Genomic DNA, 25895 nt, shown 5'->3' with positions numbered 1-25895 from the left:
GCAAAAGACCATGTTGTGTACCCTAGATCAGGGGTTTTCAAACTTTTGCAAGCTGCCCCCCCCCCCCCAAAAACTAAGGGGGCGCAGCGCATAATAACGCCTGTGGGTGTGAACTAGTGATGTGTCGTTCGTGAACGATTCGTTCATTTTGAACGAATCCTTACAACGACTCGAGAGTAACGAGTCCTCTCAAAAAAAGATTCGTTCTTTTTCTCGTTCATGACCGCGCATCGGGACAACTGGGACTGTTGCATTGGCTAAGCCAAGGAAACAGAAATGATTTGTTGAATGCAGGTCACGTAAAAATGATCCAAAGACCCGTATCCAAGAGACCCAGTCGGAAAAAGAACGAATCATTTCTGTTTCCTCTAGCTGACTGTACTGAGCCTATGCAGGTCACGTGGAAAAGGATCCAACTACCCATATCCGGCAGATGAACGAATCATAGATCCAAAGACACGGTTGTCAAAAGAACGAATCATTGAACGAAACAGACACGTTTGGCAAAAGAACGAAACATTGAACGATCCGGCAAAAGAACGAATCATTGAACGAAATACCCATATCCGGCAGATGAACGAATCATAGATCCAAAGACACGGTTGGCGAAAGAACGAATCATTGAACGAAAGACTGATATCCGGCAAAAGAACGAATCATTGAACGATATCCGGCAGATGAACGAAACGTTGATCCAAAGACGGTCGGGAGGTGAACGATTAGGTCATCTGCCGGATACAAGTATTTGGATCATTTTTCACGTGATCTCCATAGGCTCAGCATGGGAAGCTAGAGAAAACCGAAATGTTTCGTTCATTTTGACTGGGCTCTGGATATTTTTTCACGTAACCTGCATAGGCTCAGAAGAGGAAACAGAAAGGACTTATTAACCTAGTTCACTTCCGAGTGTCTATGTTTAGTAAGACGTGAATGATATTCGTTCACAATAAATAATTACAGGTTTAGTTATTTTAACTTTTTAAAACTGTACTTACAGTTCAGTGCAGCGTAATTGTTTGCCGTGATCATTAAATGGTTATGTGATAATAAATGACCATTTCATCCAAACTTTCATATAATATTATTTGAATGCAGGAATTAGTATGTGTTTACATGTAGTAACCTCCATGAAAATATGATACGCATTTGTAGTGGACGTTTTTACGCCAGTGAATTGGCTATAAAATTTAAAAATGTTGAGTAGCACCCCCCCCCCCCCCCCCCCGTTAAAATGAACGAGTGACTCGAAAAAAGATTCGTTCATTTTACTGAACGAGATTCAAAGATTCGAGTCGGTAAAATGATCCGAACTTCCCATCACTAGTGTGAACAGGGGAGGTTTAGCAACACATACAGCAAGTTAACGGTTGATTCCCCAGCAGGTGCATCGCTGTATGCAGGCCCGGTCCGGCGCTATTCTGGGCCCGGGTGCAACATCGCACAGCCAGCCCCCCCCCCCCCCCCGCAAAAAAAAAAAAAAACCTAGTCTAAATCCGATCAATTGAACAACATCAACACAACTGAACCCAGCAGCCGCAGCGGACTGTCTTGATTCCCCATTGCCCTACCTTAAAACTGTAAGCGTCGTGTCTTGGCCGCAGCAAATCTGGCAATTATGCCACTGTAATCCACTTGTCTTGCCGTGCGGCTAACATCTGTCTCAGGGCCCGTATCCTCTGCCGTTTGTCTACTAGGCCTACTACTCAGCCAAGATGTATAAGTTCTGTATAAATTCTCTTCGCATTTTCTGCCTCCTTTTTTGTACCTTTGCTCCTCCATTTACTTTCCTTTCTCTTTAGCGAACCGGATTTGTGTCCCGACATTTTAGCCTACTTATTGTTTAGCCTAAATGCACGTATCGTGTAGCCTACTGTTGTTTATCTGTAAAGTTTTAGTTGGCTAGGTTACTTTTTCCAGAAGGGATCATAAAGCAGTAGACTATGCCACTAAGGCGAAACTTTGATATTAAATTCAAAGAGAAGGTGTATGCTGAAGAACATTCGGGACAAAAAGCAGCAAAGCAGTTTAACATTGACCCGAGACGAATTCGACATAGGCTACTGGAAGAAGCAAAATAATGAACTGAATGAAGCCAAAAAGACCAGAGCCCGACTAGCAGGTGGAGGTAGGAAGAAAGTATGCCTGGATATGGAAACCAGCCTCGTCGAATGGATTTTTTTCAGTCCGCGATAAGCATAATAGAGTGTCTAGAAAAATTATTAAAAACAAAGATTTGGAAATCTTTTCCTCCGTGACTGACAGTGGAGACCATAACTTCGATGTTTATTGTTACGTTTTAAGTCTAACTAACCAGCCTGCGTCGCGATTTTCCCACGGGGGGAGGGGTGTGTGATACGTGTTTTGATACATTTTTTTTTTTAAATAAATCGTTAACAGCCAATAGGGAGATTGCGTTGCACAGGCCACAGGATCAACTTGTGCTGTTAGAGACACACTCGGTATATCAGAAAGGATCAAAGAGAACGGGCCCCCCTCCACACGGGCCCGGGTGCAATTGCTCCCGTTGCTACCCCTTCAGAACCGGGCCTGGCTGTATGTATTTTTATTTCATCTTAGTTCATTACATTGTAGTCAAAATGTGTATATATAACGTGGCTAATTGCACCATTTTGTTTGTGTTTTAGTTTCACTCTCATCACTCATTACTTGTATTGTGGATTCAGTCAGAATAAACCAGGCAACGAAAAACACGGCATTCTTCATTTAAGAGAGCATAATGAGAGTTTAGCTAGCTGTCTAGTGGATGTTCTCACACATCGCCACGAGGACAGCATAGTAGGCGTGAAGCGCACTTTAATGGGAGGAGAGAAGGTAAGTGCGCCTAATGATGTATTGCGTGGTATTTACTAAACTGCCTGGCGAGCGCACGTCCCTGATTTGCGGGCTAATTCTCTGCCTCATAAAAGCATGTCTTAACCAGGAAGCGCAGTTCCATTGAGTCTGAAAACGTGATATGGCAGCAGTTATAAGAGCAAGGGGAAGAAAGACAGCGCACACAGAAAGAGACAGCGCACAGAAATCATTTTTTCAACTCGTATAACATTTTCAGTTAAGCAAACCACAAATCATTAGACGGTACAGGTTAACCAGCCACGCAATACTTCAATTACTGGACCAGACCAGAGAGACATCTAACCCTCCACCCGGCGATCACATTCCATTCCATCAGTTGTTAAAACTAATCTGCAAATATTGGCCTCCGGATAATTTCAACCAGTTATAGCATCTGCAGTTGGTATATCTCAGCCTTCACTCAGCCAAATATTCACCCAGGTGCTCGACGCATTGCGGCGCACTGGTCAATACAGTTCCCCACTGCCATAGCTGAAATTAGAGACATCAAACAGGACTTTTTTTGAAATCGCAAACTTTCCGAACGTAATCGGAACCATTGATTGCACCCACGTCCATATACAGCCGCGGAAAAAATTAAGAGACCACTTCAAAATTATCAGTTTCTCTGGTTTTACTATTTATTGGTATGTGTTAAAGTAAAGTGTACATTTTTGTTTTATTCTATAACCTACTGGCAACATTCCTACCAAATTTCAAATAAAAATATTGTCATTTAGATCATTTATTTGCAGAAAAATGACAATTGGTCAAAATAGCAAAAAAGATGCAGTGTCTTCAGATCTGGAATAATGCAAAGAAAACAAGCTCATATTCATTTTTAAACTACACAATACTAATGCTTTAACTTAGGAAGAGTTCAGAAATCAATATTTGGTGGAATAACCTTGATTTAAAATCACAACTTTCATGTGTCTTGGCATGCTCTCCACCAGTCTTTCACATTGCCGTTGGGTGACTTTATGCTACTCCTGGCGCAAGAATTCAAGCAGCTCGGTTTCTTTTCATGGCTTGTGACCATCCATCTTCCTCTTGATCACATTTCAGAGTTTTTTTTATGGGATTCAGGTCTCAAAATTGGGCTGGCCATGACAGGGTCCTGATCTGGTGATACTCCATCCACACCTTTACTGGCCTGGCTGTGTGGCATGGAGCATTGCCCTGCTGGAAAAAACACTTCTCAGAGTTGGGGAACATTGTCAGAGCAAAAGGAAGCAAGTTTTTCTTCCGGGACAACGTTGTACTTTGCCTGGCTGAGGTTTGTAAAAGACCATAAGGATTGAACCTAAGCCGACTGGAGGGTCTCCTAGTTCGTCTTCTCTGATGAGTCCAATTTCACAGTAGGTGCAAGACTCTGTGGCTTGTAGGCCTCTCCAGGTCTCCGTCTAACCATCAGACGACCATGTGTTGGGCAAAGCTGAAAATTGGACTCATCAGAGAAGACGAACTAGGAGACCCTCCAGTCCGCTTTGGTTCAATCCTTATGGTCTTTTACAAACCCCAGCCAGGCAAAGTACAACGTTGTCCCGGAAGAAAAACTTGCTTCCTTTTGCTCTGACAATGTTCCCCAACTCTGAGAAGTGTTTTTTCCAGCAGGGCAATGCTCCATGCCACACAGCCAGGCCAGTAAAGGTGTGGATGGAGTATCACCAGATCAGGACCCTGTCATGGCCAGCCCAATTTTGAGACCTGAATCCCATAAAAAAAACTCTGAAATGTGATCAAGAGGAAGATGGATGGTCACAAGCCATGAAAAGAAGCCGAGCTGCTTGAATTCTTGCACCAGGAGTAGCATAAAGTCACCCAACGGCAATGTGAAAGACTGGTGGAGAGCATGCCAAGACACATGCAAGTTGTGATTTTAAATCAAGGTTATTCCACCAAATATTGATTTCTGAACTCTTCCTAAGTTAAAGCATTAGTATTGTGTAGTTTAAAAAAGAATATGAGCTTGTTTTCTTTGCATTATTCCAGATCTGAAGACACTGCATCTTTTTTGCTATTTTGACCAATTGTCATTTTTCTGCAAATAAATGATCTAAATGACAATATTTTTATTTGAAATTTGGTAGGAATGTTGCCAGTAGGTTATAGAATAAAACTAAAATGTACATTTTACTTTAACACATACCAATAAATAGTAAAACCAGAGAAACTGATAATTTTGAAGTGGTCTCTTAATTTTTTCCGCGGCTGTATATTGTAGTGAACCCATGTCCCTTGTAGAAATTATTAATCTCGCCATGTACACATCTAAATTGTAGTGATGCAAGAGAGGGCGTTATTTTAACACCCGCCCCAACCCGACCCAAGACATTTTCCAAACCGCCCCGCCCGACCCGTGGGGAATTCTGGAGCGGCCCGCCCGACCCGCCCAATTTGACCCGCAAAAAAATACAAATAATAATAACAACAAATACAATAAAAAGCCTGGGGCTGAGGGTTATGCTTAATTTAACACGTAACTAAATGAGAAGGATTTGCGCTAAATTCGCATTATTGTGAAACTTCAACGGCAGGTCTACATCAAACAACAACAACAACGACAGCTTTACGCAATTATTTATTGAAGAACTGTTAACAAATGCGTGGAAGACATAGCCTATGTCTATGAATGTCGTAACAGATTTGATGTAGCCTACCTGTTTTATGCCCATCATATTTGTACAGCGCCTCACATTGAAGACACATGACATAGGCTGCAATGGTGTCATCGGACAGCACGACTTGTCCAAATGTTTCCCACACCTTGCTCTTTTGGTCGGCTTTCCTTTGCATCGCCTTTTTTAATCTTCTCTCTTATTAAGTAAGCCATTATTGGAGTCCTCCTAGAAGTTTTGGCGGTGCAAACAAAAACTACGGATGGCGTGTTGGGATAAACTAACCGGAGCTGTATCTTTAACTGTACCATTCTAAAAGGTAACATCATTTTACAAAATATAAAGTATAGAATAAAATGTGAGGTGGACACCCATGTTATGTAGCATAACTCAGACGACTAGCAGGAGTGGGAGCTTTGAGTGCAATAACTTTGTGACAGTGGGATGTATGCAATTGATAAGTTTTGTAGGCTAACGCAAAATTGCGATTTCACCTATGTATTCCAAAAGTTCCGGGTTGCGGGTCTTGACTATTTTGACCCGCCCCACCCGAACCCGCGATACTTAGAGAAATCTGCTACCCAACCCACCCGGCCCGCGGGTGCCCGCAGGTAATTGGGTAACCCGCGCATCACTACTAAATTGTTATAATAGACAGTTTATGCATTCATGCCACCAATAGCATATTCTAATCGTGTTCTTTTAAACATCTCGCTGTAGGTGATGGCGGGCAGAACAACAATATAGCAGTGCACACATTGAATCAGGTTCAGTGATTGAGCGAACGTGAACCAATATATCTATCTCTACTCCACATAAATACCACGGAAAATGTGCAAAAACACTGTGCGTTAATGTGCGAACGCAGATTAAGCAGCGGTCGCATGTTAGTAAATCAGGCCCTATATAGGGCGGAGTAAACAGTTTGCCCAGCGCAGATCTGGTTTGATAAATACCATGGGAAATGCGCAAAAACACCGTGCGTTAATGTGCGAACGCAGAGTAAGCAGCGGTCGCATGTTAGTAAATCAGGCCCTGAGTGAGTAATGCTTAGCTGTTGTTTCAGAACCATGGACAGCGGTTTTGGGTGTGTGTACTGAAAAGGAGCGGAGATCAATACACAGACAGAACACGTCGTCACTAGTTCAATTTCTAAAACCCAATTCCTCATCCGGCTTACAGTTGGGTCTGCTTTTAGGGTCCTGAACCCCAGACTGGAAAGGTCTTGTTCATCCGAAACATAAAAATGACAATAACAGCAAAAGATCTTATGAAATTAAAATTGTATGTCAATAGGTATATTATCATTTTAATCAGAATTATTTTTAACAATAAAAGTGAGGACAGTTCTTTATGCCAGTAAAATAATTCATACAAAAAACTTTATATAAAAATAGTGCATAAACAACAGTCTAATTTAGGAAGGGCACTAAAGTATATGGCATGCCAGTTTAATGGTCACAAAAAGAGTCCATTCATATACCTAGCCTATGATCATGAATTGAGAAAATGGATTCATTATCTGAACACTTGTGTGGTCATAACAAGTACCTGAGTATTGAGTAATGACTTCTCTTCACTGATAATTGCTGGTGATTTTGCTAATTCTTGTTATGCAATCTCATGACTCAGACTATTAGAGAAGGCCCTCAAATACTCTCATTCTAGAAATCAACAAGGCCAAATACAAATACAAGCAAATCTACAGCGTCATGTCTCTGTTCTTAGACCTATATCCATTCTTTTTCCTGGCAAGAATATTCCCATTAAATTAGTCAGAGGCCTATCTGCTGTTGAACAAAACATTTCGTTTGATTATTTTGTGGTATCTATAAGTCAAAATGTTCTTGTAGGCATACTGTTCAGAGCTGTTTAATAGTTGAGATTAGTTCAAGTTTAAGCACTCAATCATGGAAGGTAATTGGGAGCAAGAGAGCAAATTACCTCTGACCTCAGAAGTCTTAATTTTAAGTACATTAAGCAGTAGATTCCAAGTATCTGGTGTAACATGCTGACTCAATTCAAGTTGCCCCAGCTTATAAAAGTGAACATGGACTAGTCTGTCAAAAGAAACACACCAAGTGCAGCAACGTGGCCAGAAACATCAGCTGAAGTAGTAGGAAAACTGAGTTTCCAGTGAGGTCAAAGGTGAGGAAACGTGGTCAGCTGATCACTGAGGACGAGAGGGCTCCATGTTAAAGCAGGGAAATGTGCACAGATCTCCAGGAGCCTAATCTCACTCAGTGGATCCTCTGTGGAGGTATTTCTGTCAACTGTCTGTGGCTCTTGCACGCAGAACCCAGCATGGCCCTAGGGATCCGATACTATGAAACCTCCAGTAGATGGAAACCTCCGTTAGCCTCTCTCAGAGTCTCCTTCTTGCGCGCCTGCACCAGGGAAAACACCACTCCAGACAGCGTGCTGCGTCCAAACTGGCCCGCTCGGCTGGTGAGGCGTTCCGCATAGCTGGACCTAAGGTTTAAGTTATGATTGTTCATTCAGCATATACTGTATATACATCCAAAGTCACTTACAGAGGGTGAGAAACGACAACAGTGGCAGCATTAAAAATCATAAGAGTAGGTGGATTTTTATTTTGACGCTTTTCACTGCCATATCGCTGCCTATATACAGTATAAATATATATACTGTAGTTGCCTGTTTAGTTAGTTGGTTATCTATGTATATATATATATTTGCATTGGGGTGGAGAGTGTAGATGTCAACAGTAAAGATGGCATCAGACCTATGCTCTCGGCTGCTGATGAAGTAGGTGCGGATGCCACCCTGCCTCTCGCTAACGCCCTTCACAAAGATGTCGCCACGGAACTCGCGCTTGAAGCCGCGCTCCGCCAGGATCTTGCTAGTTCCCTCTGGGACCTGGATGCGCCCGCTGACCCCAGTGCTGTCCATCCGGCTGGCAAGGTTCACAGTCATCCCCCAGATGTCATACTGGGGCTTGGTGGCACCAATCACCCCAGCCACAGCTGGGCCATGAGCAATACCTGGAGTTCAAGAGGGAAGAATGGTAGCAGTTATCAGAAAAAAGTACCTCTAACGGTAATCCTACCTTCCTACCTTTATGGTGTCTATACAGTTGCAATAATACTACTATCAGGCCTAAACTCTGATACCAATCTGAGCCACATTTGTCTGGCTACAGAACCACTGCTTCATAAATGATCGACTGAATTAAAAGGCTTATCTCTTCATATGCTAATAAATAGTTTTTTAATGACAACAGCTACAGTCAGGAGGTATGTTTTCTATTTTAGGTCTCAGGGACCTAGTGCCTGATTATAGGTTACACACAACATACCTCACCACCACTGTGCTAGCCTAGTCACCACAGGACTGGATGTGATGTCTTGGATTTAAATAGTGAATATTTACATTGTCCTGTACAGACCACGTATTTGACCGGACTCATAACAGAGATATCTAGACGTGTGGTCATTACACCTTGACCAAACCTTAGTGGTGGTGCCTACTGACAGACATTCTATGACAAGCTAAACATAATGTACACAACAGAAGTAATATTAAATAAAACTGACAGTATGCAATGTTGGTAAACCAAGTTTAGCTGGTGCTGGTGCTAGCGCTGGCGTATTCGCCTTCTGATTCAAAATCCAATCACCCTGGATTGATGCCCCTGGTTAAACCTATTAGTTTCCACTTTGCCTGTTGAGCATGAGGACCAGAATAGCAAACCAGTGACAGACTCCCCAGGGTATGTCGTGAGGAGCACACAGGCAAACAGTGAAACAGCTTCTGTTAAATCTAATCTGTCTGGATTGATGTCCCAAATAAGACTATTACTCTGCTTCCAGTGCAGTGGTCTGTTACCATGATTATATTTCAGCTGGGTCAATATTATCTGAAATAAGTCATGCAAAACAGCTGAATGTCACGAAAGCCCTTTCATTGGGTGAAAGATTGTGTTGCTCATGTCTGTTCATTTTGATTTACGGTATCTATTTAGCCTCACATTGCACTGTGAGCATCTTTAGCTGGCTATACCCCTCACCCAATTCCAGTGAAACTGAGGGCCTGATTAACTAACAGGATTGAGCCCATTTCTGGCGTAAAATAGCGGTCGTAAACATAAAACGGTATTGACTAAGGGGGCGCATTTGAGTAGAGTCGCATATTAACGCTTTGGGGGTGTGAATGTGGAAACGTGGGTGGAACGTGGGCGTAAAGCGCTATTTAATGGGAGGAGAGAAGGTAAGTGCGCCTAATGATGTATTGCGTGGTATTTACTAAAACTGCCTTGCAAGCGCACGTCTCTAATTTGCGGGATAATTCTCCGCCTCATTAAAGCACGTCTTAACCAGGAAGCGCATTTCCACTGAGTCTGAAAACGTTGATATGGCAGCAGTTATAAGAGCGACCACAAATCATTAGACGGTACAGGTTAACCAGCCACGCAATACTTCGATTACTGAACCAGATCAGAGACGACATCGAACCCTCCAACCGGAGATCACATTCCATTCCATCCGTTATTAAACTCCGGACAACATTGCAAATATTGGCATCGGATCATTTCAAACAGTTATAGCATCAGCAGTTGGTATATCGCAGCCTTCACTCAGCCAAATATTCACCCAGGTACTCGACGCATTGCTACGGCGCACTGGTCAATACATTTCCCCACTGCCATAGCTGAAATTAGACATCAAACAGGACTTTTTTTGAAATTGCAAACTTTCCGAACGTAATTGGAACCATTGCTTGCACCCACGTCCATATATATTGTAGTGAACCCATGTTTCTTGTAGAAATTATTAATCTCGCCATGTACACATCTATATTGTTATAATAGACAGTTTATGCATTAATGCCACCAATAGCATATTCTTTATAATCATGTTCTTTTAAACATCTCGCTGTAGGTGATGGCGGGCAGAACAACAATATTCACACATTGAATCAGGTTCAGTGATTGAGCGAACGTGAACCAATATATCTATCTTCATCTTCGCTGAACCTTTATTTTCTCTTCCTAAATAAATACCACGGAAAATGCGCAAAAACACCGTGCGTTAATGTGCGACCGCAGATTAAGCAGCTGTCGCATGTTAGTAAATCAGGCCCTATATAGGGCGGAGTAAACACAGATTGCCCAGTGCGGATCTGGGTTGATAAATACCACGGAAAATGCGCAAAAACACCGTGCGTTAATGTGCGACCACAGATTAAGCAGCGGTCGCATGTTAGTAAATCAGGCCCTGAATGTTTCCAAACCACACAAAACAAAGTATTTACTGAATGTGAGCTGGCAGTGAGTGTTCTGGGGCATAATCTGGGAAAATGCAAATCAAGTGAATCAGCCTCCATTTAAGCATCTACAGTATTCCAAGCGTCTATAATAAGGTAGTGGTGTTGAGAAATCAATCAATCAATATGCCTCTGTACTGCTGGCATACACACCAATGCGAAGCTGGAAGTTGTTGGTGGTGATTTTGTTGATCTCTTTCAGCGTCTCTTGCATGGCCAGAGAGAATAGCACTAGTTCGCTTAGGTGTGCCCACTCATCTGCACTGGTCTTGGGGAGACAAAAATGAAGTCATTAGGCACAGAAGCAATATTTTCAATTCTTCTCAAGCATTCTTGCCAGTTTTGTTTAAGGGAGGGGTGCCAGTGTGTTTGTCTGTGTGTGTGGGTGTGGGCGCAGTTGGCTGCAAAAAAAAATTTAAATTTTAAGTTGGACAGTGACAAACCTACCGGCCTGTCAGGAGACAACCCAGAAGCAGCCATGTAACAACTGCCAATAGTCTTGATTTTCTCAATGTCTTGAAAGTAAGACTCCTCAAGCAACTGAGAGAGAAAGAGACAAAAAAGACATGATGAGATAAACCTCTTTTTCCCCACATATCCTAATGTTCTATTATGAGTCATGTGGACACCCAATCATTCTACATTCGATAAACAATTGCAATCTTTGAGAAAATGTACTTCTGCCCTCTTATTTAACCTGACAAATTCACGGATACCGCAAAGGCTTGTCAAGACAACAGGAAGAGAAGAACAAGTACATGATAGTGGCTGTCAGCTCTTTGGCACTCACCTCATCAAAGTCAGCTATGATTTCGTTGAGGAGCCTCAGGCACTCCACGTCTTGGTTGTCAAGCTCCTTCTGTTCGTAATAGTCAGTAAACCCTGGGATGGAGGCAAACAGCACCCCAACCCGCTCATAGGACTGGGAGTACAGGTCCTAGAGAACAAGAGAGATAAAAAGATAAACAGGGCCTTTTCCAGTTAAATTGGGCAAATCCAATTAATTGATGTAACTATATGGGTGTCCAGTCAAGTCCTGGTCCCATATTAAATGTCAGAGCACAGCACTACCTACATTTATTTATGTGCATGTTCATACACATGAGGCATTGTTCAGTTGTTTTATGCTCTTTTTGTTTGAAGCAGTGTTCTTCCCTAGGGGACTCAGCACAGGCTGTTATCATGTCAAAGCTCAGTGCACAGTGTCAGTTAAGTTCCTTATCGCAGGGACTGCGATATAACAATGGGTCTTGACCTAGTGTCATGGACCAATCGGAGAACTTATTCATTCACGGCGATAGGCAGGGAGACGTGCGTCGCACTCGGGCCCCGCCCCCACCGGAGCCCATAAATGCTGAGGCGCACGTATACTTGTTCCTCTTTCAAAATCTTCGCATAATATTTGAATACTCCAAGAACTATTCGACGCTCTACTTTGCTGGTCGTATTACTTTTCTCTATTTCTAAAACTCGATATGAGCTGGTGAGTTTCGGGTTATTTAACCTTCACTACCTCAAGAGTGCTACAAGCTCGTCTCGCTTTCAGAAAGTCGAGTTCACTGTCTCCAACTTGTTAGTGTAGCGCTCCCTTCACTACTCCATGATAATAGATCAGGGAGAATAGCCTTTAGTTCATTTATCTCCTTTATTATAATCTTGGGTCCACTTTTCCCAGTATGAATATACATAAAAACAACCACAATTGCTTTATCTAGCGAATTCTTATTATGAAAAACCATATATAATACAAACATATTTAGAAACTGATTCACCAACTTAAAGTTGCCGACAAAAGGTCGCTTTCAAATACACGTTAGGACAAACCAAAACTAAACCCGTTAACAAACAAACATTTACCCACCCCAACAAAGCTACCGCAAACCTGGTAGGCGGTTAGCTTACCTGCTTGATAGCTACAGGGCAATCGCTACGCACAACACACCATGTCCACAACACACAATGTCCACACCGTTACCGCAGCCGGCAAACCCTTCTCCTAAAGGAGGCTGCTTGCTTCTGCGTTGGGGTTAATTGTTGCGCAAAATTTACTCAAAGCAGTTCATGCTCCCAAAGGTTGCGCGTGTTGTCATGAGCCTGCCATTTGCTTGGCAGATAGAAAGCTGTTTCCCTAACAGAAAGTCTGAAGCTTGAAGTTCTTTTCAAACATTTGCTTTGGTAGCACTGTTAAACTGAGCAGACATGCAGACTACATTTTAGTAATCTCATCACGTAACATTCGTTTTCTAAAAACAATCACATAGTATTGCATGTTTTACTGTGGTAGAAAATACGTTAGCTTAATGCTAACGTATATGGGAAATCCTATAGACACCGCACTAGGTATTAGCATCAATTAATTCATGTTAATGTTTTTGTATGAGCCTGACATTTGCTCTGCAGATAGATAACAGGTTCCCTAACAGAAAGTCTGAAGCTTGAAGTTCTTTTCAAACCTTTACTTGGGAAGCACTGTAAAACTGAGTAGACATGCAGAATATTTTAGTAACCTCATCTCGTAACATTCGTTGATAGAATGCAGGCTGCGAGGCTCGCGTAAGAGCTTACGTAAAAAATGACGCAAGTCTAGAAAAAGGGGCCGACGCACGCAAGACGTGAAAAGTCGCGCAAGGGGCTTGCGCGGCCTCTTGCGCGCCCCTTGCGCGACTTCTTACGTCTTGCGTGTGTCGGCGATTTTTTTTTAGCCCTGCAGCCTTTTCTACCCAGATAAGTTGGTCAACATGTGCTGGTAAGAACAGACAATACTTCCGCTATGGCGTATATAAACCGCCAAGGAGGAGTTCGTTCTCACTGTATCAATGGGCGAATCGCCTGCTCTTTTGGGCAGCGGCGCATTTTCCCTCAATCAGAGCGGTACACATACCAGTTCAATTACGGAGCAGACCTGCTATCGAGGGGCAATCCTCGGGCGGCAGACTGGGCCCTGCACCCTCAGGTGGTAAAACAGATATGGCAAAGCTTTTACAAGGTGGACCTGTTTGCCAACAGAGAGAACACCTGCTGCCCTCTGTGGTTCTCGCTGTCGCCCCCCCTTGGGCGTGGATGCGCTGAGCCACCAGTGGCCAAACATGAGTCTGTATGCATTCCCCCCGATCCCGCTTCTACCACTACTGTTAGGCAGGAAAGCGGTAGAGGGCAGGGAATTGTTGTTAGTGGCCCCCTACTGGCCCAGTCACCCGTGGTTGGCGGATCTAATCAGAATGTCTGTGCAGCCATCATGGGACCTACCTCTGAGGAGGGATCTCCTATCGCAGGTGCACAGTGGCGGCTCAGAGTTTGGCACCCGAAAGGCATAAGCTCCTAGCCTCAGGTTTGTCTGACTCAGTGTTGGCAACGATACAGAGTGCGCGGGTGGCTTCGACCCGGTCTCTATACACGCTAAAGTGCCGCAGGTTTGAGAAGGGGTGTGTTGAGCGTCAACATGATCCTATCAACTGTGCGCTGGGCGTAATTTTTCTGCTGCTTCCACTCTCAAGGTTTACTTGGCAGCCATGTCCGCCTGCCACGCAGGTATTAGTAATAAATCCCCGGGCTGCCACCCATTAGCGTCACGCTTCATGGCAGAGGTGAGACGTCTCAGAGTGCCGGACAGGCACCTGGTACCGTCAAGGGATTAACTGATTGTGCTACGTGCTATGACAGGGCCTCTGTTCGAGCCTATAGAGTCCGTTTGCGTCAGCAGAGGAGGAGCGTTTGAATACATTGTGTCCGGTGCGCGCTGTTCGTTGTTATGTAGAGCGCACCAAAACGTTCCGACGATCAGATCAGCTGTTTGTGTGCTTCGGGGGGCAGGCAAAAGGCAGACCTCTAACTAAACCCAGCCTATCCCGTTGGATAGTGGAGGCTATACGTAGTGTTGTCTTATACAATTTTGTCTCTGGACCCCCCGGCGAAGCTGCATGCTTTCGACCAGTGGGGTCTACTCTTCCTGGGCCTTGTTGAAAGGCGTATCAGTGGAAGATATATGTAAGGCAGCAAGCTGGAGTTCTCGCCACACTTTCATTAGGTTCTATATGTTAGATGTGACAGAGCCTAGTTTCTTACAAAGCGTTCTGCGGGCCAGCAATATTGTACCGCCAGAGCCTGAGAATAATTAGAATGTGATATTTGTTGATCGGTTTTACGTGGTAGAATGCATGAACAAGGTACTAAACTTAAGAAAGTTTAGTTAAACATAGGTTCATCAGCCTCTGCTTGTCATGACGCAATGAACTGATCAAGGGGTGATTCTATGGACAAGGGGATAGTGATTGACATATGTGCACGGTGAAGTGCTAGTAAGTGTTCACAAGCACCAGTAAGGCCCTATGAATTTTCACCACCAGCTGCTGTATGAACCTCTATGAGGGCAAAGCATAATAAGTTGGGGTGTTATGGCAATCACTGTATTTACACGCGCTAATAAATAGGGTCCCATTTGTTATATCGCAGTCCCCCGATAAGGAACGTCCCGGTTACTTACGTAACCTCGGTTCCTTTAGTAAGGGACCAGATATAACAATATTTGCGTGATACAGTGTTTTTCTTTGGTGGGTGTTTCGATGCTCAGATTTTGATCCAAGGCAGAAGGATACGTGCGCCTCTGTGTTTATGGGCTCCGGTGGGGGCGGGGCCCGAGCGAGACGCACGTCTCCCTGCCTATCAGCGCATTGGTCCATGACACTAGGTCAAGTCCCATTTGTTATATCTGGTCCTTTACTAAAGGAACCGAGGTTACGTAAGAAATCGAGACGATTTATAGGTGCATCTCTAACCCTGAGCACGAGGAGTGTTCACGAGTCACAAGTATGCCATCACTGTAGCCCAACACAGAGAAGATAACTGGTGGGAAGTGGGAATGAGTAAATATACCCTATAAAGGTGTCATCAATTTACCTGTTATTTTTTTTTGTATGAAAGTACATGATAATAGTTCTTTATGTTGGGTTCTCCGGTGGGATACCTCATTATGGCGGTCCCTGGCCAGGAAGTGCTGTGCCACATGAGAGGGCAGGATGTTGTACAGCAGGCACTCGTTGTGCTCCCTCTGCTCCTTCATGTCCTCCACCTCCTTTCGGGCCTGCAGTCGCCACAGGAAGTCCAGGCGGGCGGTCGTCTCCAGCTGAGAAAAAGGACAGGTTGAGAGATGATGAGAATGAGTTCCTGTTTACCAAAAAATTTCAACTAAAAGTAAAAAGTAAAAGAAATATAATCTGCAGTTTTACAAAAACATATTGTTGTTAATGTATTTATGGGCTTACCTTTCGGCTGTTATAGAGAACAGCGATCACAAACATAGTCACCAGTAACACGGAAATACCCTGTCTTCTGAGGTACTGGGATCTGGGAAAATAAATGAATAGTCTTTAATCGGCCTGCGGTCTACACATAAAAATGTATGCTAAATGACATGACATTTTTGTCTCCGTACCTCTGGAGTTGGCCGTTGTGGTGATGGCGGACGAAGAGTACGTGCAGTGCCACTTCTATGAAGTACGTGTAGACTGCGATGACCATCAGCAGCACCACTAGCTTCAGCAAGCAGCTTAGCCTCAGAAAAACTGCACACGTTACCATGGCGAGGACACCACTTAGTACGAAGTACTACAAGGGAGATGACAAGTGGTGAGTGACTTTAGTGACCATTTGGGTATGCTGTGAGCACTTAAATTTGACTATACATAGATTATATTCAAAATGACAAACACATTTAGTATACCGGTGTGGATGATGTTAAAGTATTTAAAAAAATAAATAGTTTTATGTATACCATTTTAACAAGAGGTAACCTTAGTGAGTGGCATTCCATCTCTTACCTCAGGATATGTGCAGATGTTTAAAAGGCCATCAGCTGGCATCTCCTGGGAGTTTGAGTTGGCCTCCTCACCCTCTGTCTCCATGAGGTTACACCACAACTGCAGGAAAAAAGTCCAAGGATAAGACTAATTTACCTAACTTATATATGTGTCTACGAAGGGTACCTACTCGCATATGTATTATAAATGCTCACATAATGTTAATCAATCAACTAATCCATTTTTATGCCATTGCACTTGATTCCACACTGGGTTAAAAAGACAAATGTGCTTCATGTAGACAAAAAACAACATGTTGGTATGCATATGTTATGCAACATGTATTTTGTTGGTTGGATGATCAGGGAAGTCCCGCTACTTCATGTACTATGTCCGAGGTGGCCACAGACAAATTTGTTTCAGTCAGACCCAAACTACTTTTCTTTCACCAAAATAAAGAACTACTATGTACTGCTGTAATACTACTTTGTACTACTCTATGTAACTACTGTACACTGGAATAGTCCTACGAACACTTAACAATATTAGCATTTTGCATGGAATACAGTATGCATAATAACATGCTGATATACAGCATACTGTATATTGTTATTTGTCGGTGATAAGCTATTGATTCAGTATGCCTAATAACATGTACTTTATTGGTTGGATGATGAGGGAAGTCCCTCTGTTTTACGTACGATATCCGAGGAGGCCACTCCAAAGTTGATGGCGATGGCGGTGAGGGTGACGAGGTTGCGGACGCTCTTGGTCTCCTGGATCCAGCAGCACAGGTTCTGCAGGGCAGGAGGGGATTGCTTGAACTCCTCGGCCAGCGTCACCACCAGCAGCAGAGCGTATGCCAGCAGGAACAGGGAGAACTGCACTATCATGGGACAGATTCTGAGAGAGAGAGAGAGAGAGATAGATGAAGAGAGAGAGACAGAGGTTTAAAAGGGTTCAAAATGTCCCTTTAATCATTAATAACTAAATAAAACTAAGAGCCAAAGAACATAAATAAGTATAGAGGGTCAAAAGTAATAAATAAAACATAAACGTAAAAAGTAAAAAATAAAGTCATAGCAGATGCGAGAGAGACAGACACACAGAGACACAGAGAGAGAGAGGAAGAGAATATCATGATGGAGATGGTGGTATGCATTGCTGTGAGGGCTGTATTGTGTTGTCTCAGAGAGTCATGGCTGTGGAGGAGCAGAGTGCTGGGGGTGACTCAGAGGGGTGGCCAGTCATGACACGAGACGGAGAGAAAGAAGAAGTGGAGAAAGACAGAGAGGCGATGGAGAGAAACAGAGAAAGAAAAAAGAGAGTGTTTGTATCATCTTGGGAGCCTGCTGACTGCTGGCGATTACTCACTAACATGTGGAGATGTTGCCAGTCATGGCATAAGAAAGAGAGTGTTTGAAAGATGGAGAGAACAGAGAGAAAGAGAAAGAGTGTGTGTATTATTTGAGGGGCTGGCGAGGAGCTGAGTGCTGATGTTTACTCGCTAACAGGTGAGTACGTAGCCAGTTGTCACGCGAGAAGGAGAGAGCAAGAGAACATTTGAAAGACAGACAGAGAAATGGAGAGAAAAAGTGTGTGTATTATCTGTGAGGCTGTGGAGTAGTTGAGTGCTGGTGTTCACTCACTGAGGCGCTGGGATGAGCAGCTGCACGGCCATGATGAAGAGGAGCAGAATGAAGGAGCACACCAGATTGGACTTGAACATCTCGTCCCTCATTTGGGAAAACTGGAAGGGAACATGGAAAAACAATAAGGCCTAAACCCTAAAGTTCAGAGCATAAAATGTTCAACCAGGCAAACTTGCTAAACATTTTAAGGAAGTTACACACAACCTCACCAATGTAAAATTTTCAGGGTGATCCTAATTTTCGGAATTATACAGCTTGGGAACGAATATTACATTTAGTTTAATGCTGTTGTTCAACCAGGTCTTTGGGATGTCAGTAACCTTCAAAATCTTGAAGTATTGAGTTCAGTTCAATGTTCTTGTGCTACCAATTCTTTAGGATGATATTTTAGGATGATGGAATTGTTGAAAATCCCCTTTGGATAACTGTGTTGATTGTACCTTGCCCTCAATGTGTCCATCTTTGAAGACGAGGGTGAAGGGCGTGATGTGCTCCTTCCTCATGAGCTCACTGCTGCGCACCTCGATGGCTTGCCTAATGCGCTTGTTGATCTCACGAGACTGAGAGTATCCCACTGAGATCTGATTTGGCAGCTGCACCAACGAGCCGTTGGTGAATGTGGCCAAGAGCTACAGGACATAAGCACAGCATCGTGTAAATTAAAACGAGCCAACATTGTTTTGTTTGTATTGTTAATAATACTAATCATAATTATATAATGTATTTCTACTTTGTGACATTACGTAACTAAAAGAGCAGCACAAATAAAACGATGAGCTGCATCTAATCAAGTTGCTCTCAATCAAATTCAATCCAGTTAATCTGAACTGGTGTTATATTGTTCAGAGGACTCACGCAATTTATGCCGATTATGTTGTCAAAGGGCAACTCGGCGCTCCAGGAAGTTTCCTCTCGGCTTGCGCGTCGAACTTTGGGTAGTGCTACGTCTTCCTTCGGGGTGTGGAGGATGAGGAAGGTGTCAATCTTGTGCTTGCGAAGGAACTCATTTCGTTGATAGCCATGCCCTTTCTCTGTCTCGTACACCCCGCCAAGACAGTCCAGGGTTGAACGTGAGATGTGAACTCTCCTAAGGAAATGACAGAATGATTAGCTAACCATGACATGCTTCCATGTTCTTTGTTACGTTGGGCCTATTTCCTCTACACAAGCAGGACAAAGAAAAGACACGAGAAGCAAAAATGTTCTAGTAGATGATAAAATAGAAAATGAAGATATTACTTCATATGAATGAGAAACACTCCTTTTCATATTTGAACTTTATAGATCTTTCTACAAGGGGCCTTTTGACATTGAAGTTACTGTACATTTGACAATAAGGGAAAAAAGTATATGTACCCCTGAGTGATCAATGGATGTATATCTGCCACCACCCCCAGCCGCCCTTACAGTACATCAGCAGGTGCACTCTACACTCACCGCTGAGGTTGGCACCTGGCTCTCTAGTTAAGCTCCAGTATCATTTACCCAGGTATCCCCCCTGCCTCCAGCCTGTTAACCACTTACCCAGGTACCCCCCCTGCCTCTAGCTTGTTAGCCACGTCCACATCCCAGGACCACACGTCAAACTGCCACTTCTGCAGGCCCAGGACGCCACAGAGCACCGAGCCGGAGTGGATGCCGATGCGCATGTCCAGGTTGTGCTTTAGCTCCCTGCGTACATACCTGAGAGGTTCAGAGAGACCTAGTCATTCACTATAAAACCTATGGTACTCTTTATAAAGACAAGGTCAAAATGCATTAATTTTAATCTTATATAATGTATCTAATAGATAGATTTGCCTTAAACTGCTCAATATAAACAATATTTTTTAATAACCACACATTGTAGTTGACTGATTAAACAAGTTTAGAGGGAAGTTCTGGTTGTGTCAAAGCAAAGGACTCTTGAACTCTCACATGAAGTCTTTTTTGCAATATGCGGTGCGGCAGACACACAGGAAGAGATCAATTGGCTTCAGCAGAGATGTAGAATTCTAGTTTCAGAAAGTAAAACCCTACCTTTTACATCACATCGCATCAATTGATTTCACTAAGGTGTTATTCAGCAAATTGCAGATTACTGTTCAGGTTCAGAGTATTTGCTTTGGTTTGATAATGTTCAGTTCTCAGACTGTAGAGCTATGGCAAAACCAAATTGGATTTAGATTTGATTAAAAAAAAAAACTTAGTGGACTGCAAGCAATTGCATTCATCCTGGACTCTTAATGCTATTATGAGAACTTCAAAATAACCTTTATGATAGCCAGCTTAATCTTCCCCTGGAGCAGAGGTCCAAGACCCACCTTATGGTATTGATCATAGCCAGGCCCATCTCCACGCAGCAGCGAGCATGGGCACGCTGGGGCTCAGGGACCCCAGACACACAGTAGTAGCAGTCCCCCAGGATCTTTATTCTCATGCAGTGATGCTCCTGACAAACCAGTTAAACGCACCATAAAGAATCAGTTTAGAGTAGTTACAGGAATGTCCTATATTTGACTTACTTACAGTTATTGTTAAACCTATTGAGCTAAATGACCATGCAAGTTCACTTTTCACTCAAGAATGGCTTGGTCATGTTTCCTTTGGAGACTAAACTCTTTGGCTGTTAAGAGCAGTACATTAACCTGTAAGCCAATCATTTTCTTATCTTTTAAAGGTGCAGTATGTGGGATTTAGTGGCATCTAGTGGTGAGGGCCGCAGATTGCAACCAACTCTCCCTTTCCAAGTGTGTAGGTAGGAGAAGCTACTGTGGCTGTCAGGTGCCATTAAAAGGCAGTTTGTCCATTCTGGGCTTCTGTACAAACATGGCGAAGCAACATGGGGGGCTCCGTGGAGGAGGAGCCGCTCTCTACATAGATACGCAGGACTCTTTCTAAGATAATGATTCATAGTTACAGGTATACATTCACTAATGAAAATATAATTATGAATACTGTTATCTATTTCTGCTAGTAGAAATAGCCCTAAATCCACCCTAAATCCTCCATACTGCATCTTCAGCCTGTAAGCTTCTCAATGTATTTGTGATGTACTCGTACTCATAGTACTCATAGTACTTGCGCTTATCAAACTTCTTTGATACCACACACCGATACCACATCATGTCAACATTACATTTAGCTCAAGGAGGTGTTTTGTCATGTTTTGCTTCCCAATCAGATTTGCCCAAAGATGGGAGAGTGATATTTGGCAATCTGACGATTGAGATGGGTGTGTGATATTTGGCAATCTGATGACTAAAATGGGAGAGTGATATTTGGCAATCTGACAACTGAGATGGGAGAGTGATATTTGCAATCAGCACTTTCTGCAATATCTGCTTCTGTGTTTTCGTACCTCTGCATGATGATCGAAGCGGCCGAACAGCTCATTGAGTGTCCGCACCAAGTCCTGGGCAGACATGGTCATTGACAGTGTGGTGAAGCCCTGTATATCAGCAAACAGGATACTGACACAAAAACAAAAGGCATACACAGCAGGTCAAGTACTACATACACATGAGACCTCCCATGGTCATAACGAGCGCTGAAGGATTTAAAGGAGGGTTTAAAGTACCTGACGTCTGTGTAGTGGTGGATGTAGATCTTGTGGAAATGCTGAGACAGTACGTCATCGTCCAAAGTGCTCATGTCAGCGATCATCTCCAAGGCAATGAAGCGAGGCAGGATGGACATAACTAAATTCTCCTGCAGAGAGCAGACGGCAACAGAACAGTCACTGTTGATTCACATTCAGTAAGAGAATTTCAGTAACTGACAAAACAAATGGGCAACGAATGTATTCCTTGCTGGATATTATGTGTTCGAACATAAAAGCTTGGTTACAAAAACACGCACACACAAACTTTAAAATTACTTTGTCAAAACAGCTTGCAGCTGCTCTCAAAAACAATTCACCTCAACGGTTGAGGATATGCTCTGACTGACATACTAATGTGTTTGGCTCTATGGCATTGCAGTCAGGGTGCAGAGTTATTGCCTGGAGACATGGGTTTGGTGCTGGGTGAGGTGACAACTCTCACCACAGTCACTCTTCTTGTATTCATCCTGTCCTCTCTTCAGACTCCTGCTGTCCTCTGTTCCTGTTACCTGTCCTGTTAGTGTGCTTTGTATCAAACTGATTACACGTCCATTAACAGATGTGAGCAGCACTCCATGGCCTGACCTGTCTGTGGTTCTCCCTCTCTAGCTTCACCCGGCCCTCGATGCAGCGCCGGGTCTCCAGGAAGGCTTGCCTTTGGGCCCGATCTGAGAGGTAGTGTATGAATAGGCCTGCTGTGTTCATGCCCATGTACAGCAGCCCCTTTGACAGCACCTGAAACAGCCCGTAAAGTCAGTCAGTGTCTGAGTTCACCTTCATTTGAACACAATTTTAATTTTCAGAATATACAAGTGAGTCTTTAACAATCTTATTCACTCAGTTCTGCAACAACTGAGTACATTTTTTAAACATCCTATTTGTCAGTTAAAAGTATCTGGTGGCAACATTTTCAGGCTTATTTCAGGGCTGACAGAATTAATTATGTAAGCTCCACTTTGCATCCAGGTCTGTTCATTTTCATCTGCATTGATAACATCTCACTAGTCACTACCCATGCCAAAATCTCACTTGCACAGCAACACATTTCAAAACAGCATGCAAGTTAGGTAACATTTGGTCTCAGCAAGTGCATGTTTCTAATTCCACTTAGGCAATAGGTCAGTGAACAAGCTATTTGAAAGTTCCCCTAATTGTTGGTTCAAGTGTCAATGCATTCACAAAACTGTGGAGGTGCCAAGGAGGACAATGACCTGGCAACTGCCAGCAATGGGGCAAATTGGAGCAATGCTTGGGAAGCAGAGCTTGTTTGGTACACAGCTCCTCTGACCAGAACCACAACTTTAATAGAGGGAGTGTGAAACTGCTCGTCTTCAGCACCATCTGAGCCATGACAGCCACTGTAGGAGGATTTTTTTTGGCCAGGGCTAACCTGGACTATACTCCAATGCATGAGATTAACGGACTGAAACACATACAGTGTACAGACCAAGGAATGAAGCCCTCCATTCCAAGATATAACTGCCCCAAATCAAACAGGAATACACAAATCTATCATCGAATCACTGTTTTGTAGCACTCCTTTTCTAATCTGCAGAGAGCGCTGAGGTACACAGTTCATACGTGTGGTCGGTGTCAATTGTGAACAGTCAATCTCACCTTCCTGACTATGGCAACGTCGTTATAGTTCTGTATGGTCTCCACCAGGAGGTGTAGGGTGGAGGTGAGGCATCCGGTGCATATGGACCAGAGCAGGGGTAGAGGGAGGAGGGTGTAGGTGGCAAACAGAATGAATAGCACATACCACGACTGGTCCTTCTCCAGCCCATAAACCAACCCTCCCAGCACCTGTACAGTCTGAGACAACCAGCTAGCCATTCCCGCATAGCGCAGGTACGCTGGTGACATGTTGCCCTTGCAGATGAGCACCAGAATGCAGAGCAAGGCGCCCAGGCCCATGAAGAGACCTGCCAGCCAGCCTTGGAGCGAGTCCACCATCTCGGGAGCCACGGCCAGGTAGATGATGATGATGTTGAGCTTGGTGACTATGTCGATGAGGTTGGTGACCACCAGTGAGGTGCGCCGCTGGTCCGAGGAGTACTGCTGATAGAGCTTCTCCAGGTCCTGTGACTTGAAGGTGTGGTGGAGCACGGGCAGGTAGACGCCGCGCACCGTCGAGCCCCAGCTGACGAAGAAGTCGGCGTCGCTGATGCCGTCCATGCTCTTCTGCGTGCCCGTGGAGCTGCGGTCCCGCGCCGGATTGACGCGGGCGACAGAGGAACGTCGCTTGTTGACGCCTCCACCACGTTGCAGCTTGTTGCGGATCTGCCGGTTGATGTCTTCGATGTAGGCGTCGGTGACGATGATCTTGTGCGTGGCCGGCAGGTCGCCCGTCTGAGCCAGATCGCGCTGGTCGATAATGTTGCGCACAGCGTTCTGCCATTTCAGCTGCTTGCGCTTCTTGTTTGGCGTCTCTATGGTGGGCAGCTGGGGGGGAGGGGGGTGCAGCATCACATCTGCGGAGCTGCAGACTTCGTCTCCTGATGTCATGGTGAAACCTCACCTGAGCTCACAGAGAAGGGCTGGTCACGAGCTCTGTGTACACAAATCAGGTCAGCATTCAAAAAGCCTAGATGCATGACAGCATGGGTGAGATATTATCAGACTTTTTTACTATAAAAGATCCATATTGATGTAATTTGGATAGTTTTTCATCATATCACTAACATTCAGGAATGTAAAGAGGTTCAAGCTATTCAAGGTTAACCCCATGATATTTGGTTAAAATAATAGTGTTGCTATCCAACAGCTTAGATGGAAAAAACAACCTTAAACCTTAACATAGACGTTTAAATAGACATTAAACAGCCACTGAGAGGGCTAACCCATCTATTTAGTGCACTCACCACTGATATAAACTTGTTAGGCAAAGGAGCATCCATGAACCCTTTCTTTTCCTGGTGCAAAACTCCAAGAATAACGTGAACTGTGCTCTCAGCGACATGGCTAAAGAGTACAGTCATCAATCATTTCCCTCAGCAAATCTCCATATGCCAAAATCCATGTCCAGTGTCCTCCACAGTATTTCCATGTAAACAAGTGAAAGATTATTCTTTCAAGGCAAACTTTAGACCCGGTCTTGAGTCCTAAGAGCTCTCATCATCACATCACTTTCACAAGAATCTCAACTGGGAACAAGTTCCACATTACAGGCAGGAAGTCAGGCAACCACTTTGGTATAATGTGCAGTAAACTCCATTGAGCCGTGCTGCACCAAAGCTCCTCATGCCAGCCCCTTAGCCAGATGGCCCCGGAAAAGCTCCTTTTCACTCTTTTGTCTCTGCGGTGTATGGATTGCAATCTGTCAGGTGCTAATCCAAAGTAATGGTCCCACTCTCCCCCACAGAGCGAAAGATGAAGACGGTCGAAAAACGCACACGAGAAGCAAATGAGTCCAATGAAAAAGAGTCTTGCATGCCTCGCTTCCCAATGAGCTCTAAATAGACACAGAGGGTTGACTTATCTGTAGGGGATTACCCACAGGCGAATAAGGGCATCAAGGGTAAACCCAGGTGTGTGTCATTTGTAAACAAACTGTAGCATCATGTTAAGATGTTTCAATAGTTTTTTGTGTTTTGATGCTTGACTATTAGCGTAATGAGAGTTCCCTTCTGTAAAGTTGTGAGTTGATGGTCACTCAACTCCAGAAACACCTTAATCTCTCACTTTTGTAGCCTCAAGGTAACTTGGGTCTTGCCCTTTCTGTAATTCGACGTCCGCCAATGACATAGGATTGAGGGCGTTGACTGGGAATGATGTGATTAGCCAGCCGCTGACTCTCCTGCAGAACAAAAGTCATTTTCCTGTTTTCCAGCAACTTAACCACAGCTTCTGTATTATCTGCAGGAGCTTTGGGCATTGTGTTGCGATGGACCTCCATTAAGCAACACACAGAGAAACTCAAAATAAAGCTTGTTAGGATTGCAATTTATGACCTTGAAATTACTAGGACCGGTCTGTTTCATGAGCTAGTGTACGGAATGTAGGCCACAATTAAGGGTGGGAGTCTGAGGTAATGGAGGATCAAGCACGCTGAAACAACTAAACAAATAAACAACCATTAAAAACAGTTGGCTTTTCACATGTGCTG

General features: G+C 43.9%; 1 protein-coding gene across 1 annotated transcript; it reads right to left on the bottom strand.

Moving 5' to 3' along the window:
* Nucleotides 1-10881: 10881 nt before the first annotated feature.
* On the bottom strand, nucleotides 10882-24295 carry LOC308374623 (adenylate cyclase type 8; the record flags this gene model as incomplete). The annotated part of the gene is made up of 17 exons (XM_080850494.1): nucleotides 10882-11028; nucleotides 11208-11300; nucleotides 11551-11697; nucleotides 15721-15879; nucleotides 16019-16100; nucleotides 16189-16361; nucleotides 16574-16672; nucleotides 17254-17455; nucleotides 18202-18302; nucleotides 18645-18833; nucleotides 19060-19291; nucleotides 19729-19887; nucleotides 20508-20635; nucleotides 21545-21656; nucleotides 21764-21894; nucleotides 22373-22522; nucleotides 23405-24295. The coding sequence occupies 17 exons, from the start codon at nucleotides 24293-24295 to the stop codon at nucleotides 10882-10884; spliced, it is 3195 nt and encodes a 1064-aa protein (XP_080706620.1).
* Nucleotides 24296-25895: the final 1600 nt, after the last annotated feature.

Source organism: Sprattus sprattus, assembly GCF_963457725.1.
Source record: "Sprattus sprattus genome assembly, chromosome: 13".
Classification (NCBI taxonomy): Eukaryota; Metazoa; Chordata; class Actinopteri; order Clupeiformes; family Clupeidae; genus Sprattus; species Sprattus sprattus.
The sequence above is the reverse complement of the archived record's forward strand: the minus strand, read 5'-3'. Positions and strand labels throughout refer to the sequence as shown.